The sequence below is a fragment of the Saccostrea cucullata genome, unplaced genomic scaffold (genome assembly GCF_032062105.1).
Source record: "Saccostrea cucullata isolate Sc308-1 unplaced genomic scaffold, CSIRO_AGI_Scuc_v1 ctg6092, whole genome shotgun sequence".
In the NCBI taxonomy this organism is placed as follows: domain Eukaryota; kingdom Metazoa; phylum Mollusca; class Bivalvia; order Ostreida; family Ostreidae; genus Saccostrea; species Saccostrea cuccullata.
This window is the reverse complement of record NW_026920958.1, coordinates 133,886-153,812: the sequence shown is the minus strand read 5'-3', so window position 1 is coordinate 153,812 and position 19,927 is coordinate 133,886. Positions and strand designations below refer to the sequence as shown.

At 33.2% G+C, this 19,927-nt stretch overlaps 1 protein-coding gene across 1 annotated transcript; it reads right to left on the bottom strand.

The window, feature by feature from the left end:
- Positions 1 to 354: 354 nt before the first annotated feature.
- On the bottom strand, positions 355 to 18,411 carry LOC134258842 (hypoxanthine-guanine phosphoribosyltransferase-like). Its single transcript, XM_062741432.1, has 8 exons — positions 18,275 to 18,411; positions 16,298 to 16,404; positions 13,785 to 13,968; positions 5,691 to 5,756; positions 5,322 to 5,422; positions 3,386 to 3,432; positions 1,470 to 1,546; positions 355 to 1,189 (listed from the first exon to the last, which is right to left on the bottom strand). The coding sequence occupies exons 1-8, from the start codon at positions 18,314 to 18,316 to the stop codon at positions 1,139 to 1,141; spliced, it is 675 nt and encodes a 224-aa protein (XP_062597416.1). The 5' UTR covers positions 18,317 to 18,411; the 3' UTR covers positions 355 to 1,138.
- Positions 18,412 to 19,927: the final 1,516 nt, after the last annotated feature.

Here is a 19,927-nt window from a genome sequence, read left to right as displayed (position 1 = left end):
CTAAAATTTTCACTGAAAGCAGACAAGTTCTCTCGATTACAAGTATTCATATATCACATCTGATGACTCTGAACTAAAAAAAATTGAATGTCTACAATCGTAGGGGTTACTTTTACAGATGAATACATGAAACATTAAACTGTTCTCTGGCTTACTAGAAAAATTACATCTCTACCCTTTGTCTATTAAGGGTGCACCACTGGCGAGAGGGTACAGTTACATTAATGAGCCCATAAGAAATATGCATGGACAAAATTGCATGAAACTAAGGGAAATATTGCCGAAAGTGTTGTTTATTATAACTATGCTTAATTAGGTCATATTCAAGGTCATGGCCATTACACCCCTTATACCTTAAGAAAAATATTTATTTTCATAGAAAATAAGGTAAATACAATCTTCTAAATCTTTTGTCACAATAACATTATTTCCGATTTCCCTGATCGTTTTATTTAGATTGTGTAAGAATCAACAGAAACGGTTCTGGATATCTTTGGTCCCAACATGTACAACACAGTTTAATCAATACAGAATAACAGAGAACATGAACTACATTTAATATGTTTTTAAATCTTATTGGCTACTCCGATTTTTCCCCTGCTTCCTTTAATTTGGAAGATTTTACCAAATATTTCTAAATGCTCCCAATACTTTTATCTGTTTCACATAAAGTGTGTCATTTTAATTTCACTGTGTTAAAATTTCATGATTTAAAAAAAGAAAACAATTGCAATTGTTTTGCAAATATTTTGCCAGTCTATAGTAAGGTAAAGAAGTCATATAACATACAAAATGATACAAAATTAGCATTATGTTTAACTAACCCTTGTTTTTAAAAAAAGAAAAAAATCATATAATAATTCTATAATAAAAAAAAATAGTAAATTTAGATAAACTTGGAAGCCCATCCTTTGTAACAAAACAAGATCTGTGAACCACAAGAAATCTAATTCATTTGATTTGCTTGCCTTATGATGTACATTGTATTATAATCTCAGAAAATTACTGTTACTCCACTGTAATCCACCATGTAATCTGTGTTTAATCATCGTTATTTTAGCTGACATATTCCAAGGTGGATTACTGGTCCCCAATTCTAATATCATTTGATTCAGTCATTAAAAGAATATGGCTTTCGTTATTTGGATGCATATTTCTTCTTGCCTGCTTCATTAATTTCACAAACATGCTGTAAAAAGGAGAAATTATCTTAATTATAAAGAATATATATATATAACACTACAATGTTATTGTATCTGTTTATTAAATGGTTAGATTCCTAAGCATGCATTTTTAAAAGATATTGAAATTCAAAGAGAGAGAAATGCAACAATTGCAAATTTTCAAATTTTTAATAATAAAATCTCCTCAAACAAAATAACAATAACGTAATCTTAAAAAAAAATAATATTTTCCTTAAATGAAAGTCTTCAACTTTTTTACTGTCTTAGCTGGATATAAATACTCACATTAAGATCCCTGAAGTATTCGTTGTAGTCTAAGGCATAGCCCACAATGAAAATATCAGGGATTTCAAACCCAGTATCTGAAATTAAAACGTAGCCCACAATGAAAATGTCATACACACTGAGTTCATGCAAAATTTCATTTGACAAGTCTCTAGGATAAAAACACATTTGATAAGAAATCATATCCAACCACAAACCATAGGAAATCCTATATATAGTATTTAATAAAGTGTTTTGCGAAAGTCGTGACTTGTGTCATAAGCATATTGTTCCTCATGAGGTTACACTTAAATTTTGCAGAATTTGAGGTCATTTTTAAAGGCAATTGTTCTTTTAAACAATAAATGAATGAAAATTAAAACACAGTTAGAATGATTTTCATACATATTACCCTATTTACATGGTATTAATTGGGTAGGAGCAATTTTGCTTTTCATAAACCACTTCATAATTCATAAATTGTATTAAAACTCCCCTAACCCAATTATACAATATTAATTTCACTCTTTAAATAATAAAATTTAGGATATAATTTTATACAGTAAAACTTCTCTAAACCGGCCAGCTGCCGGACTGAATTAAATGGCCGGACTAGAGGGGTGGCCGGTTTCCCGAGAATCTAACATACTGAAGAACTGCAGAACTAATATGTGATAGATGCTAGAAAAAATATATAATTGTCTGTTATTATTATCTGTCAACATGTTATTAATTATCGGCAGACACGTAATGTATTCTTAAGGTCTAAAAAATAAATTAATATTATTGAGGATAAATTCGTCATACTTGTTGGTTTTTATAGAAAGAAGTTAAAAAACAAAAGAGAAAAAAATCATGAAAATGTTACTTTATTAATCATATGCAAAGAAATAAAACCAGGACCCTTTACCTTAAATGTATACAGTATACTGCATGCATCCATGTATCGCTTACGTCAACTCATTAAAAAAAATTGTACTTCAGTGAAATTTAGGTAAATAATTAAAACATTTCTGAGAAATATTTCTGTTATTTTAATTTAAAAAATGTATATTTTGGTAAATATTTTACTAGTATAATATTTTTTTTCTTAGCATTATGTATCTGTAACAAATTTTAAGGCCCCTTATGTGTATTTAAAAAGATGATGCAATATGGCGTGCGATAATTTGTTGATTCATTCTGTGATTTAAATTTATTAGTTGCTTGATATTTTACTAATTCAAGTTTAATTTTTGTTAATCATAATTATGTACACAACTTAGACCGGCCATTTACATTGTCTGGCAAGATGATTACCCCTTCAAGACGGTTAAACAGTAGAAAAACACTATGAAGCCTAATCTCAGCGAGATGGGTAGAGACTGAAAATTTTCAGTCTCTACCCATCTCGCTGAGATTATATGAAGCCATATTCAGTTTTTCACACCTCTGACTTCTAATGGGTAGGCTATTTTTCACACCTCCGGCCGGTCCTTTTTACTTCTCCGGCCAATGACAATTAATTTCTTGCAATCAAAAAGTGGCCGGTATGGTGAGGGGAAATTTCCTATGTTTCTTAACTTTTGTTCTTGGAAAAGTGGCCGGTGTCCGGTTTTCAGAGGTGGCCGGTTTTATGAGAGTTTATGTGTAAAGAAATGTTAGGAATTTTGCCGGGACTAAAATATTTGGCCGATGTTCAGGGAGAACCGGTTTCCAGGGGGGCTGGTTTGGAGAAGTTTCACTGTATATGTTTCTATGTGAATAATTTTTAACAAATGTGAACAAGAAATGAAATACTGATGTTTGATAATTAAATGTTAACCAGAACACTTGCCATAAGATGAGTGACAAGATCACATGACCAGTCATATGATCAGATCACATGACATCAAATGACTAAATCACATGACCAAATCATATGACATCACATGACCAGTCACATGACCTGTACTTACAATCAGGTTTATATCCAGAACTCCTTATTGTTCTCTTCACCAGCATACTGAAAATCAAAGTATTAACTAAATTACTACAGTATAAAAAAATAACAATAAAAACAATCATCAATCATAAGCATACTGAAAATTAAAAAAAAAGTCTTCAATAATTACAATCAAACAAACAATCCATATCATTTGAGATCTTCAGTGTAACATATGGATATTTGACTATTAATCATTTTGGAATGTCTCTCATACATTGAAATTTAACAATGCACACTTGACTTAATAATACAGTTTGATTTTCAGCACACCTGAGCTAAGAGCTCAAATGAACTTTTCTTTTCATATTTTTTATGGCCTCCACAGTAAATGTTTTACTATTTCAACTTATTCTCAAGAACCATTGGGGCAATTTTAATCAAATTAATCAAAGGATTCAAGTTTATTCAATAACAAACTATGCTCTTCTTCATATTTGAAAAATCAATGGCTTCAATTAGAAATTTTCTCTAGAACCAATGGGCTAGGAAAGATGAAACTTAGGGGTAGGGCGGGGCCACAATGGACAAGCAGAGTTTGACACTCTTTACAAGAATGATAAAACCATTGATCGGTGATATTTATATAGAAATATCCTCAGGTAGTGTAGATTCAAGTTTGTTCACATCATAATCCAAGGGAGTAGGGCTGGGGCACAATGGAGGAGCAATATTTTCCATAGGAATATATATGAAAAATCCATCAAAAACCTTCTTCACAGGACCAGCAAAATGATTGATTGGTCATTTTACAAGGAAACAGGTAGTGTAGATACAAGTATGTTCAAATCATGAACCCAAAAGGAAAATCAAAATTTCATATAGGAATTTGTAGGAAAAATCTTTAAAAATTTTTTCTCAAGAACATGCTTAGTCATATTTATCGGAAAGCATCCTCAGGTAATGTTGATTCAAGCTTGTTGCTATTATGACCAACAGGGGGGAAAGTGGGATCACAGTGCGAAGTTGAAACTTAAAGGGGAAAAGTCACAGTTAGTCCAAGAAATATATAAAAGCATCCTTAGTTAGTTAAGGATAGGGACCACTTATGCATTTAAACTTTTCAATACTGATCTTATTTCTACTTCTTTCCAAGCCACAGTGCTTAGTCATTGGCCTCTTGTACAATCTATATTTATCTGTAACAGTACATACCTGCCTACATTTGGGTTTAACATTCTGTAACATACCTGGCTACTTTGATACACTTGGGTTTAACATTCTGTAGCATTACATAACTGGCTACTTTGATACACTTGGGTTTAACATTCTGTAGCATTACATACCTGGCTACTCTGATACACTTGGGTTTAACATTCTGTAGCATTACATACCTGGCTACTTTGATACACTTGGGTTTAACATTCTGTAGCATTACATACCTGGCTACTCTGATACACTTAGGTTTAACATTCTGTAGCATTACATACCTGGCTACTTTTATGCACTTGGGTTTAACATTCTGTAGCATTACATACCTGGCTACTCTGATACACTTAGGTTTAACATTCTGTAGCATTACATACCTGGCTACTTTGATACACTTGGGTTTAACATTCTGTAGCATTACATACCTGGCTACTCTGATACACTAAGGTTTAACATTCTGTAGCATTACATACCTGGCTACTTTTATACATTTGGGTTTAACATTCTGTAGCATTACATACCTGGCTACTCTGATACACTTAGGTTTAACATTCTGTAGCATTACATACCTGGCTACTTTTATACACTTGGGTTTAACATTCTGTAGCATTACATACCTGGCTACTTTTATACACTTAGGTTTAACATTCTGTAGCATTACATACCTGGCTACTTTGATACACTTAGGTTTAACATTCTGTAGCATTACATACCTGGCTACTTTGATACACTTGGGTTTAACATTCTGTAGCATAACATACCTGGCTACTTTTATACACTTAGGTTTAACATTCTGTAGCAGGGCCAGTAACTTCTGCATGGTTTTTCCTGTATCTATGATGTCTTCCACAACCAAAACATTCTGAAAACAAGGGAAAACTTTCTTTAAATGTGTAACAGAACTTATTTACTAGTCCATTTATTGTCCTTGTATAATTTCTATAAATGCAAATTGATCACAAAACTGCATATAAAGCATGTTTAAAGATCTAGATGAATTCACTTCAGGGTCAGTGCATGTTCAATGGCAATTGCCACTTCTCAAATGACACTTCATGACACTTCAAATAATCAATCATAACTAATTACATAGTAAAATAGATTCTCCTGACCATGGTCAGATGACTCACCTTTCCCTTAAGGTTTTTCAGGTTATCTCCCCCGATGACCTCAATCTGTCCAGAAGACTGGTCATCCTATAAATAGAAAAGTAGGTCATTCATACACTTCATCTAAAACATGTAACAAAGGCCCAAAAAAAATATTTCTTAATGGTTGCCCAAGCAAACACAATTTTATGTACCAACCCAAATATTTGTTTTTGTAATTTTAAAATCTAGAAATTGCTTGTCTGTATAAATTTTCAAACATAACATTTTATAGTTTGCAAAATAATGTTTAACAACTGCCTGTTATAAATGCATGCTTAAAACCAATAAGATTTTATGGCTTGAAAAAGAGAGCTTATGCTGCAAAAAATGTATCTTAAATAATGTCTATAAAAACTTCTTAAACAAAATACCCTTCCTACTGATCCCATTTTCTATTTGGCCTAGAACATAATTGTAAACAGACATAATTAATGTATGCCCTTTTCTGGCCACAAATTTTCCTGGCTAGCTTCATTTTGATATCTCATCATCTGAACACATATTTATCCAAAGAGCCATTTATGCACTTTTTGCAATCAGACGTTGTCTTGTACGACCCCTAGAATTCTGAATGATTAACTTATTCACAAGAAGAGATATCTGAGATTTTTACATCCTTAATAACTTTGGGCTAGTTGTCTAAGGAGAAGAGATGAAATCAATTTTAAATGTGACATAAAATTTATTGAAGTTCTTTCTGTGATTAGGAGAAGCATTGACCGAGGTTTCGTGAGAAAGGGTAAAGGGTATTTATAGAGTGCTGTGTCAGGATTTAAGACAATAATTTGGGAAAATTTAACAGTTTGATGAATGATTGACACATTAGCAACTCTGAAGACATTTCAATGAATTCCAAGTTTATCATAATTTTACTGTTTCACAGATGGAAACAGTAAAACTGTTTATTCTCTTATACCCCCCCCCCCCCCACCACACACCCCACCCTCACCCCATTTACAAAGATGCCACAAACCACCTTGTCTCAGTATGGTGACATCCACTGAAATCCATCATAAGCTTAGATCACCAAGTAGAAAAGTCTCCAATAGTCCCACCCCTATTGGCCCCCTTGCCCCTCCCCCTTCCAACAAATCAGTGCAGTATCCATAGTGTTTGGGATACAAAATCCTTACTTTACTCCAAGCTTTCTCTCTGTTCTGTTCAAAATAATGTTGAAATTCATTCAAATAAAAAATGCACTATTTAATATACAAAAATTGCATTGCCAGAGTCTTTGAAACTCATTAAAGGGGTAAACAGACTTAAACTTGAATGGGCAATCATGGTAGTGGTTGTAACAGGTTTGCTCAAAATGATCTTGACAAATACCTTGATTCATATTTATTAATGATCAAATATCAATAGGGTTCAAGTTTACATTTTTTTTTTGGCAAAAATGTCCCCAGAAATCAAGACTTTAAATTGGATGTACAAATCACAGTGTGATACAGTAATACTTGTCTACTCTGGAAATCTTTGGATTTTGCTGGATTAAACAACATTCCAGGGTTGGATTCCGGTAATGGCGCCCGTTAGAGTAGGCCACGCTTAGTGACGGAGAGGTAGAGTGGCCATTATAGCACATAACTTAAAAAGTTTGGTGTCTTGGATGAAGTAGCTATAATCAAGTGTGTTCAGAGATTCAGGACTGTTATTCTTTGGAGACCTAAAGTGCAAAATGATGTTTTTGTAGGAGTTTTCAATCCAAACTTTGACGTGAGTAGTTATTACTATAAATAGTTACATGCCCAAACCGGTTTTATGAGTATCAACACGATAGACAAATACTTGACAATGTCGACCAGTGGTGTTGTTACCAGAAATTCGAATTCTAACTCACGCAAGTCAACAAACAGTCCTATCTCTAAAAAAACATCTCAAAACCCAAGTAACCATAATCAAAAACAAGAAAAACAAGAGAAATCGGAAAAGGCGTCGGAGAGACCGTCAGAGGAAATGCTCTTAATTCAGGCGCAACTTTCTGAAATAAAAAGTGATCTGAAAAAATCAGTCAAAGTTGACGACATCAGGGATATCATTAAAAATGTCGTAGAGGAGTTACTCTCCAATTATTTAAAGAATTTTGAAAAGAAAATGAACGACCAAATTTTGCAACTTAAACAAGACAATCAGAAGCTAAATCAAGATATTGAACATTTAAAAAAAGAAAATTCGGAGCTTAAGAGGGAGCTGAATGAAAGCAATGACGCTTTAAACGATGTGTACAATAGAGTGGGAGAAGTAGAGAAGCTATCTAAAAGCGCTGCCGCAAAAGCAAATTTTAATGAACAGTACTCCAGAAAAACAAATATTAAGTTTCATGGGTTTCCCGAGGCAAAAGACGAAAACTTATTAGAAAAGATTAATGAGGCCTTAGGGGAAGTGGGTGTGGCTATATCCGAAACTGATGTGATAGCGATGCACCGAATTCCATCAGGACAAAAGGATCAACCCCAACCAATAATTGTCAAATTGCGCAGCCCCGATGCTAAAGCGACAATAATGAGAAAGAGAGGCGACATAAAGGAACTGAAACAGGGGTGGAGAATCGCAGATGACGTGACACGGGACAACGCGATGTTGATATCCAAACTCAGTGACGACCCTAGAATCGACGGCGCTTGGTATTTCAACGGAGCAGTATATGGACAATACGGTAAACGCAGAATTAAGTTTGACATTTTTGACTCCGTTGACGAAAGAATTCGGAAAAAGTGACTCTGTTCGGAATTTCCTTTGTAATTTAGACGGCCATGAACACTTCCGGTGATGAGTGACAAAGTAGCTGGGTAAACAAAAATAAAATTTGTGCTATTAATGAGCCACTCAGGTGTCTACAGGAATTACATATCTTTATTTTTTCGTGTTTTTGTGTTTGTCTTTGTCAGTGTTAGCTGCAGAACTGTAGCTCTCTGCTGGAGAAAATTCAGACAGATAAAGCAGAGAGCTATAGATCCATACGGTGTAAAAACCTTCGAGTTACGCCGACGATTTTTTGTCGCTACTCTAGGTATTTATTTCGTGTAGTTAAAACTTTCTCTGGCTTTTGGAATTGTATCCTATAATTAATTATATATTAAACTCTTATTTTTGATACTTTATTACAGTTTATTTACCTTTTAACAGTCTGAAACAGCCCTGTATATAGTTTTGTAATGTCGGTGTAAAAGAGTTCCGTTTCGACGTCCGTAACCACAAATAGCCATTTGTTAACGTTGAAAGGTATGACATTTATCAGGAATTGAAGTTAAATGTATGATTAATTATTAAAAACCATTTTTAAAGCTGGGGAAAGTACATAATACAAGAAGAAATACCCGAAGTGAGCGACAAAAAATCGTCGGCGTAAATCGAAGGTTTTTACAACACTTGGATCTGTAGCTCTCTGCTCTATCTGTCCGAATTTTCTCAAGCAGAGAGCTACAGATCTGCAGCTATGTCAGTGTGTGAAAGATGTATGTGTGAATTCTGTTGGGGTAGAAATAGTATCACAATTTATATGCGCACTAACGTGCATGCACCAAATCAATGTTATTTATTTAGTTTTTTTAAACGCATCCTTCCCATTGTCTGCACAATACACTCTAGGTGTATATTTACTGAAAAATTATTGTTTTTTTACACCATATTAATTATTCTTCTATGAGCTTTAATATCATGTCTTTAAACTGTAGAGGGCTTGGGGGATTAGAAAAAAGGAGAGATGTGCTTAACTACATTAAACAAAAACATTTTTCTGTTTACCTTCTACAAGACACACATTTCACTAAAAATGATTACAATGATATAAGGTCTTTATGTGGTTATGATGTTTATATTTCTCCTGGACAATCTAATGCCAGAGGCACTGCTATTTTGTTTAATAATACTTTTGAATATAAAATCATGAATGAACATGTAGATCAGGAAGGTAACCTGTTGATATTGGAACTTAACATATTCAACAAATACAACATTTTACTAATTAATTTATATGGTCCAAATACAGATGATCCAATTTTCTTTCAATCAATATCAGATATAGTCTCAAATTTCCAGGGTGAATTTGTAATTATGGCTGGCGATTTTAATCTGGTTCAGGACACAGTATTGGACTACTATAATTACACAAATATAAATAACAAAAAAGCAAGGGATATTGTTCTGAATATGAAAGATATTCATGGTTTGACTGATCCTTGGAGGGTAAAACATGAACAGAGAAAAAAGTACACATGGTTTAAGAATAATCCTATAAAAAAAGCCCGACTTGACTTCTTCTTAGTTTCTAATGAATTGATGGCTTTAGTTGATAAGGTTGATATTAAGCCAGGATATAGGTCTGACCACTCAATAATTGAACTCTACATCAAACTCAATAATTTTGAAAGGGGAAAAGGTTTTTGGAAATTCAATAACTCTCTTCTAAAAGACCAGCTTTATATTAATTGTGTTAAGGAAACAATTCAAAAAGTAAAGTTACAATATGCTGCCTCTCCCTACAACCCCTCCACTATTAGTTTAGTGGACGACAGAGAATTGTGTATTTGTATTGACGATCAACTATTTTTTGAACAGTTACTATTATGCATAAGAGGTGCAACAATATGTTACTGCTCTAGAAAAAAGGAAATAAAAAATAAAACTATTAAATCTATCGAAGAAGAAATTAAGTTTTTAGAATCTTTAAGAAGTAATAATGAGTCACATGACATTGTCGAAAGATTAAATAGAGCTCAAAACAGGCTAGAAGAATTTCGAAAAGACTATATTAAAGGATTATTTGTTAGAACTAAATTAAAATGGATAGAACAGGGAGAAAAACCTACAAAATATTTCCTTAGTTTGGAAAAAAGAAACTATGTTAATAAAACTATAAGCAAAATCATTCAAAGCAATGGTAACACTATTATTTCCCAAGGTGAAATACTCACAGAAATTGAAAGTTTTTATAAAAACTTATATTCCTGTTGTGACAACAAGCTAACTGATGTAAACTTAGAAAAAATTATAAATAAAGAAGATATAATTATTTTGGATGAACATTTGTCTAATAGCTTGGAAGGTACCATATCTCAAGGGGAAGCCCTCTCTGCTTTAAAAGATATGAAAAATGATAAAAGCCCAGACAGTGATGGTTTTACTACAGAATTTTTCAAATTTTTCTGGAAGGATTTAGGAAGCTTTTTAATAAGATCAATAAATTTAGGTTTTCAAAAAGGAGAGCTATCAATAACCCAGAAACAAGGTATTATATCAATTTTACCGAAAGGAGATAAACCTAGAGAATTTCTTAGTAATTGGCGTCCAATATCTCTTCTTAATGTAACATATAAAATCGCATCTGCATGCATTGCAAACAGACTTAAAAAGGTTCTTGACTGTGTAATCAATAAAAACCAAAAAGGATTCCTCAAGGGGAGATTTATCGGAGAGAATACACGAATAATCTATGATGTAATAAATACGGTGCATGAAAAACATATTCCTGGTATGATATTACTTATTGACTTCGAAAAAGCATTTGACTCTATATCATGGAAATTTATGTATAATACTTTGAAATTCTTTAATTTTGGTCCTGATCTTATATAATGGGTTTCAGTATTATATAACAAAGCTAATCTTTGTGTCATTCAGAATGGTATTTTTTCAAAATTTTTTGAAATTGGTAGGGGTTGTCGTCAGGGTGACCCGGTATCTCCTTACCTCTTTAATCTTTGTGTAGAAATTTTAGGACACATGATTCGACAAAATAGAAATATAAAAGGCATTAAAATAGGGAAGGAAAAAGTATGTCTTTTACAATATGCAGATGACACAGTTTTTTTTCTTGATGGAACAGAAAAGAGTCTAAAAAGTGCTCTGGATCTTCTTTTTCAATTTTCAAAATTTTCGGGTTTAAAACCTAACATTTCTAAAACAAAAGCAGTTTGGATTGGTTCTAAATTTGACACAGAAAATGCAATTTGTACTGATACAGGATTAAAATGGACAACCGAACCTTTTACTGTTCTTGGTATAACATATACAGCAAATCTAAAAAAAATGGAGGAACTTAACTTTGATAAGAAATTTAAACTTATTCAAAAAGAAATAAACCATTGGTCAAAGAGAAATATTACCCCTTTGGGAAAAATAACAGTAGTAAAAAGTTTGTTCCTATCAAAGTTCACTCATTTATTTACATCCCTTCCAAAACCTAGTTCGCAATGGATACAGCTATTTGAAAAAACATTATATAAATTTATATGGGGAAACAAAGTTGATAGAATTTCTCGAAAAACATTGCAACTGGATTTTGGAAATGGTGGATTAAGAATGACTAATATAGAAACATTTATTAAATCTCTTAAACTAACTTGGATAAGGAGAATTTTAAGTAGTAATCCAGATTGGAGTAATCTTTTTTCAGAAATTACTGGATGTAATATTAACAAGTTATGTAGTGTTGGGCCTGAATATTGTAAACAAAGGGCAAAAATCACACAAAACATGTTTTGGAAAGAAACTTTATTTTATTTTAGTGAGTTTATAGAGAGTTTTAATTTACATTCACTGTGGTATAATAATAAAATAAAGATTCAAAATAAATATGTATTTTGTAAACCAATGTTCGATAAAGGGTTCCATATAGTGCATGATTTATTCAATACAGAAGGCAATTTTATTAGTTATGAAAGTATTACAAATGATTATTTTGTAAAGTTACCTTTTACCACATATGAAGGTTTGAAGCAAAGCATTCTGACTGCATGGCCTAATATCAAACAATATTTATATTATACTGTTGTTAAACCATATCAACCTGAATTTGTAAAAATACTTTGTAAGAACAGAAAAGGATCCAGAAATATTTATGATTATTTGATGTCAAAAACACAGCACAGACCTATTTGTGAAAACAAATGGGATACTGATCTAAAATTAGAGTTAAATTTTGATTGGAAACATGTTTATGCAAACTTTAAATTGACAACAAAAGACTCTGGACTTATGTGGTTCAACTATAGAATTATCCATAGAATATTAGGTACTAATAAGAACTTATATCTGTCAAAAATAAAAAATTCACCACTTTGTTCAATATGTAATTTAGAACCAGAATCAATCAAACATTTATTTTTTTACTGTCCACAGGTTTCTGTGATTTGGTTAGCATTGTCAGATTGGATATTTCAAAAGTCTGGTACAAGAATGGTATTTGATGTCAAAACTGTTATTTTTGGTAATTTAGAAGAAGATCATATGGCAATTAATTTGATTATCCTACTAGTGAAGAAATACTTATTTCAACAATCAAGAAAGAACAATAATATTGTTTTTAATGAAATCTTAAAATATTTAAATAATTACTATTGTTTAGAAGAAAAATTGTCAGGTAATATATTTTACAAAAATAGATGGTCCAAGTGGAAATGTCTTTTTAGTGTGTCCAAAAATAATTCTGAATATAATTACTGATTGAATATGCATTGCATATTGCGTAAGTTTATGTTTATGTATATTACTATGTTTATTGAAGTGTAGCTATCCTTAAATATTTATACTAAATGGTTATAAATGTGTGTATTTGTATTTCTCCAACAGGTATGAGAGTGGGAGAGAAAGGTGTATATGTCTTGAAATTACTTAAATAAAAAAAAAAAAAAAAAAAAAAAAATATTCCAGGGTAGACATCATTTTACCAATTTGAATTTACTGAAAGGGAAGTAAAAATTTTATTATTCAAGATTGTGGAACACACAAAATCGAATAAGGACATTTACAGCACGAGGAAAACAATCACAGTGGGTGTGTGGCCATAAACAATCTTAAACACCATCTACCTTGTGCAAAAAACTGTAAATCACTGAATTTCACGACAAATTATATTCACAAGATAGTCATTGACTCTTTATTAGCAAGACAGAATTTTAAGGAATTGTGGCCATTGCTGTACATAATCTTAAGGAATTCAACAATAGGTGAGAATGAAATTTTCGCTAGCATAACATCTCGCGTAATTACTCGAAAATAAAGTTCTCGCAAAAAAAGTGATTTACAGTACATTTTTATATTTGTACTTCCAAGTCCTTACATAGGTCGACATACCACGTAGCTTTTAAGTCGAATGAAATCCACAGCTAGAGGGACAGATCTCCCCAGATTCCTGTTTAGTCCTTTGATTTTATCCAGGAGGTCAGTGAAGAATTTGTATCCTCCCTTTAACACACACAGAGCGACCAACCCATCCTCATCAAAATCCTCTACAATGTCACGAGCCAGTCGCTCAATTCTGTATGAAAACAAAAATATCACAATATAAAAAACTTTATTCTGTAATAACCAATATTTGCCCCCGAAATCAAACTTTGATGGAGAAATATTTAATTAAGTTCATAAACAGGGGAGTATATGCTGACTTCATAACACTGAATATTTTCATAAGTAATGACTCCATATGTATGTAATGACTTCACAAACATGATGTTAAATAAAGTTTTTCATGAATTTTACAGAAAAATGTACATATTTAGTTGATATTTTGAGTAAAAGTCACCGAGCTCATGTGTGTTCAGGATCAATATTTTGATATAATGTGTAGAATGATAATACATGTGTATCAATGAAATATTTCAATGTTGTTCCTGAACAAACTTGCGCTCTCTAAATTTTAAGGCTAAAATTGTTGAAATTTTGTCCATTTTGTCCCCTTTCTGAAAAAGGATATAAAATCAGACTAGTTTGTGACATCATAAAAACAAAAATTGTGAAGACACTGCTTTGACACTATATTTTCTGTTAATTTATATTTCTAATAGAATTTTTTTAACTCAGCACATTTCAGGAAGTTTTCAAAATTTGGCTTTAGCGGGGGCAAATATATAATGCAATATACCGCATATAGTTCTTTAATTTATGCCACTATATAGACCAATAAACAGGTAAACTGTTAAAATGAAATTCTTCCTTTATTTTCTATATTTTTTCATCAATAAATACATTTAATATTTATTTAATGTAACTTGTTTGTGTAGTGGACAGTCTGGTAATGCGGTAGAGTCTCCCTCTATTTCAGCCAAGTTAACCAACAGAGCCTGTTTAACCAATGGATGGGTGACCGCTTCACGTTACATTTGTATGGCTTATACAGTTCTATTTTGTTATCTAGAACACTGATACCTCCAATACCATGGAGGGTTTGTAATTTTACTCTAGATATCTAAAATTCTTGGTCAAATTAACTTGGTCTCATTGAGGTAAAGGTTAGGGCCTGAGATTAATAGAATCATTCATTACTACGAGTGTGGGATAGTGAAATTCCACCGAGGGGACAAGATTCACAGTCTAGGACGAGGCTTTGCCGAGTCCTAGACCGTGAATCTTGGCCCCGAGGTGGAATTTCACTATTCCCACACGAGTACGTAATGAATGATTATTTTTCTCGCATTATTTTATCCAAAATAACGGCCTGTCAATGACGTCGCCATGATGGGGCTAAAAAAATATTTTTAATTTTCCATCTAATTAAAAATCTGAATACACCATCGGAGAGAACGTACCTGAAAATGGTTTACACGTAGTGTAAACTGATAAAATAATTTTCAGTCCGTGTAAATTAATCAGAAAGATAAAAACCGGGAATAAAAAACTTATCTATCCGACAACGTAAAAGAAGAATCATTCCGCGATCTAAAAAAAGTGCCATTAAAAAGGTGAAAATACGACAATATTTTGAATGAAAATAAGTTTATATTAATAAGTTAAATGACAACAGTTTAATTATGTGTTATATTTTTTTACTTTGTTACAATTTCTTTATATAATGACGGAATGTTTACGTTCTCGTTCGTGGCGTAGTAATACACAGTGTAAGACAGAAAAATCTCACACTGCTGTCTCACACCGGACAAGTCAATCTTACACTGGTGATTATGCGAGAAAGATAAATCTCGTACTAAGTCTGATCTATCCCTAATTACTTAGACCTGCTGGAAGTAAGAACCAGGTCGCTCACATGGTTTGAGTGTCTCCTCAAGAGTCACGATGCAAGGGGTTGTTCCTTACTTTGAGTACCAACATGGGACGAGGAGATTGATCCTTTGGATGAGATCCTATTAACCAAAGTCCTGTGTTGTAGTAGGTACTGAGATCCCTTATGACTAAATTACTGTAAATTCTGCTGCGAGCATAGGACAAAAATTTGCAGCTCAATCTCCACCAGCAAGTAGTGGCTCCATATAAGTGAAAAAATCTTGAGAGGGATAGTTATTATAAACAAACAAATGAGGAATAAGGACCTGGGACAAAATGTCCTTGTTATACTGACTTATCATAAATTAGACCCACTGGAATTAAGACCCGGAATAAATCACTCCAGTTATACTGATCTATCATTAATTAGACCCTCTGGAATAAGACCCACATGAATTACGACCTGGGATAAATCCTCCTAAAATGTTTAGGTATACAGAACTCATCCTAATGCTATACTGACCAGTCATTAATTAGACCCATGGGAATTAGGACTCGGGATAAATCCTCGCTGTAATATTGATCCATCATAAATCGTCCTTTTAATACTGACCTAACATTAATCAGACTTGTCCTAATGTTATACTTACCTGTCATTAATCAGACCTGCGGGGATTAGGACCCGGGATAGATCGTCCTCGTAATGTTTAGGGATACAGAACTCATCCAGGCTGTATCCAGGGGTGTCATCTGGCAACTGTAAAAGGTCAAAGGTTAAAAGTGTGTATCACTTTATAATGGTAAACATTTTAAAGTCCAACTCAATCATGTTTTATATTTATTGTGTATGATATTTGGTGGTAATTGATTTTGAACAAGTTAGCACTACATGTATTAGATTTGTTTTAGCGCATTTCTCAATGTTCTTATTAATGAATACAAAGAGAGACATTTAGCATTGCATTAAAATAAGTGGAAGTTTCTCTCCACCAAAAGCACTAAAAAGAACATGAAGAATACAGTCAATACACAGCCAAAGCTTGAAAAGTAATGAGTTTATAGCATGATAAACATTTAAATCTATCAGGTATTTCTTTTTCTGATTGAAAAATAAAAGCAAACACATAAGTCACGGCATATGCTACCTGAAGTCATCCGAATAAAGGGTTGTCGGTATTTCTCTACAGAAATTACAACTTAAAATTCATTATATTTAATTACAATTTTCAATTTTTAATGCATACCCAGTCACTGAACAAAATCACTGGAAGTGATGTCATGATTCATGCAAAGAAAGGTGGAACCAGCGGAGTTTGGATCATAAAATTTCAAACTCCTTGGCTGCACGTCATCATTAACATTTAAGTCAAGGTCTAAAATAAAGTATTATTTGTTTGCAGTTGCCTACCAACCCATTAAAAATGCACCCGACCCAACTTTTTTTTAGCCATTGTGTAATATTCATGTAAAATATTCCTATGAAAAATTTTATTTTATGTTATCTTACAAAAATCTAAAAACAATTTTTTTCCCAAAAAAAAAAAAGAATGCCTACCTACCTACCAAGTCTAAAAATTATAGGTCGACAACTGCAATTTTTTTCAGTTTATGTAAGCCCAAACGACACTGTGGTTCTGACAGGTCGGCCTTAGATTACTGACAGACACATCACCTGAACAGCCAATTATCACGGTCTGTCTGTCTGTTATCCTTTATCTCTTATCCGCATCTCCTCTTATACTACCGAGTGAAATTTAATGAAACTTCCACAGAATCTTTATTACATATTTTGGATTTCCCATAGCAAAACATGGACATTGCCACTACATTATATGTTTACCTATGACGTCACATATATAGAAGCTTCTGGATAACATTTGACAGGACAAGTCATTTCTCTTTACACAGTACAGTAAAACAATATATAGCAACACATGGACATTATGGGAGGTGGGGGGTATCATTTAGTGAGCTCAAAGTACCCCTAGTTCTTATGTTTTTAGTGATCTAGACAGACTTTTTAACACTATGTGTCTACCAGAGCTATACAGACCGCTAAACCCTGCTTCCTCCCACCTAATTCCAAAAAATGAAAATTGAAAGGAAGAAACGGATATGCACATGATGAAAATACATGTATGTTTAAAGTAGCTTATTGTTTATGACAAAAGACCCCCCCCCCCACCCCGACCCCCCACCCCACCTAAACACACAGATGCACACACAAAAGGGTGTTTTTCTGCTTAGTTACTTTATTTTCAAGGTTCATTGTACCTCTAGCGAGTCTGGAGATCGACTCTCACTTGATAACAAGGACTAGGCTATTCCTTCATAGAAATTGTAAAAGATAAACACTGTTAAACAGTGTTAAAATCTATTTTTAATCTAATTTCTTTACCATGTTTACCCAGTTAAAAACCTTATTGAAAATTTAAAATTTCGGCTGTTGGCTGACCAGAGAAATGAAAAAGTCACCTTCATTTTCATATCTAAACTAAAGTACATTTTTTTTTAGAAATCAAATGGGGCACTGCCACCGACCCACGTGATAAAATAACTGGAGTAAATTCGAGCTAAGCTGTTGACACTACCGTTGCTATGAGGGATTGATAGGAACTAAAACCTACCGTAATGAAGTTAGTTCTCCTCGTTTTTTCGTCTCCTGACATCTTCTGGCCGTCACCTTATTCACTGTCGTCCTTTATCGGTTGTCACTTTGTAAACACGTGAAAAACCAGGCCAGCGACCTCCTTTTTTGTTACCCCGAATAGGTCTATAATCCAAAGTTGAAACGGGAGACGTTTTAAATCCCGGATGATATAAATTTATTCGAAGTATTTATTAAGCTTTTTATAATTATTATTTTATATTATATAACTTATCTATTTTATGTTAGGCCTCCATGGACAAAGGATTAAGATAAGATAAGATAAGATAAGATTTTTTTTTTTATGATTTATACTTTAAAAATGCAAAGAGATCGGTTATTCTCCATCTGAGATATGTATATTTTTCTTTTGATCAATAGAGAATAATACATACCCTTTTCCATATCACATCCTGTATCAGCCCGAGACACCAATATCAGCCAGAGGGCCGAAGGCCCGAGGGCTGATATTGGTCGAGGGCTGATACAGGATGTGATGTGGAAAAGGGTATGTTTTATTATATTTATTACATACTTAGTAATAAAATACAGAACACATTCAGTTGAGAAGAAAGTAAGTAAATAATCATGCATGGACTTCATACATACATATACATAGTCTAATGTCTCATAAGATCTATTTCAATGCACTTGACAGGCACGTAGCATCCGGGGGGGCCTGCCCCCCCCACTTTTTCCCCCAACATTACCTTTACTATAGAAAATGTCTATTGAAAAGATGGTTGGCCCCCCCACTTTTGACAACAGTATATACATAGCAAGGAAATATAGGAAAAAAATGGAAGTGAAAGGAAGTTGGTCTTGAAAGTTGGCCACTACCCCCCCCCCCCCCCCCCACCCACCCACCCACCCACCCCACGAAATAGGATTTTCGAGTTTTTTTTTTTTTTTTTTTTTTTTTTTTTTTTGCTTGTCAACTTTCTTTAGGCAAGTAAAAAAAATTTTCTGAGGTTGGCCCCCCCACTTTCAAAAACGATGCTACGTGCCTGCTTGATCCGTCATTTGAAAATATTCTATAGTATTGCATGTATTTGTAAATTAAGATTAACCTTATTTTCAAAAAGTTAAAATAAAGAGAATATGAACCCACCAAAAATTGTTTTGATCACAAGTACTGTTTTGTGGTTTAATTAACTAAGGGTGTGATATTGACGTCACAATAGCTGTATCAGCCCTGCAGGGCTGATATGGATTTGCAGGGCTGATACGGATATCAGTCCCGCAAATCCATATCAGCCCTGCAGGGTTGATACGGCTACTGTGACGTCAGCCATATCGCATATGCAAAAAACCTGTATTTATTACTAAGTGTGTATAGAGAATAATACATATCCTTTTCCATATCACATCCTGTATCAGCCCGAGACACCAATATCAGCCAGAGGGCCGAAGGCCCGAGGGCTGATATTGGTCGAGGGCTGATACAGGATGTGATGTGGAAAAGGGTATGTTTTATTATATTTATTACATACTAAGTAATAAAATACAGAACACATTAAGTTGAGAAGAAAATAAGTAAATAATCATGCACGGACTTCTTAAAATGTACACAGTCTATTGTCTCATACAGTTTCGGTTTGTTTCTGTACTTCTATTTCAAGTGTCCCCAATC

Bases quoted from the DNA above. Each gene is read 5' to 3' on its own strand.
- LOC134258842 (XM_062741432.1), bottom strand. From the start codon at position 18,316: ATGTCAGGAGACGAAAAAACGAGGAGAACTAACTTCATTACG. The intron at 5,757-13,784 runs GTATGTCGACCT...TTCTATTTATAG, and splicing joins TTCGACTTAAAAGCTACGTG to GATGACCAGTCTTCTGGACA. The intron at 3,433-5,321 runs GTATGTTATGCT...TTTGATTTTCAG, and splicing joins AAGTGTATAAAAGTAGCCAG to TATGCTGGTGAAGAGAACAA.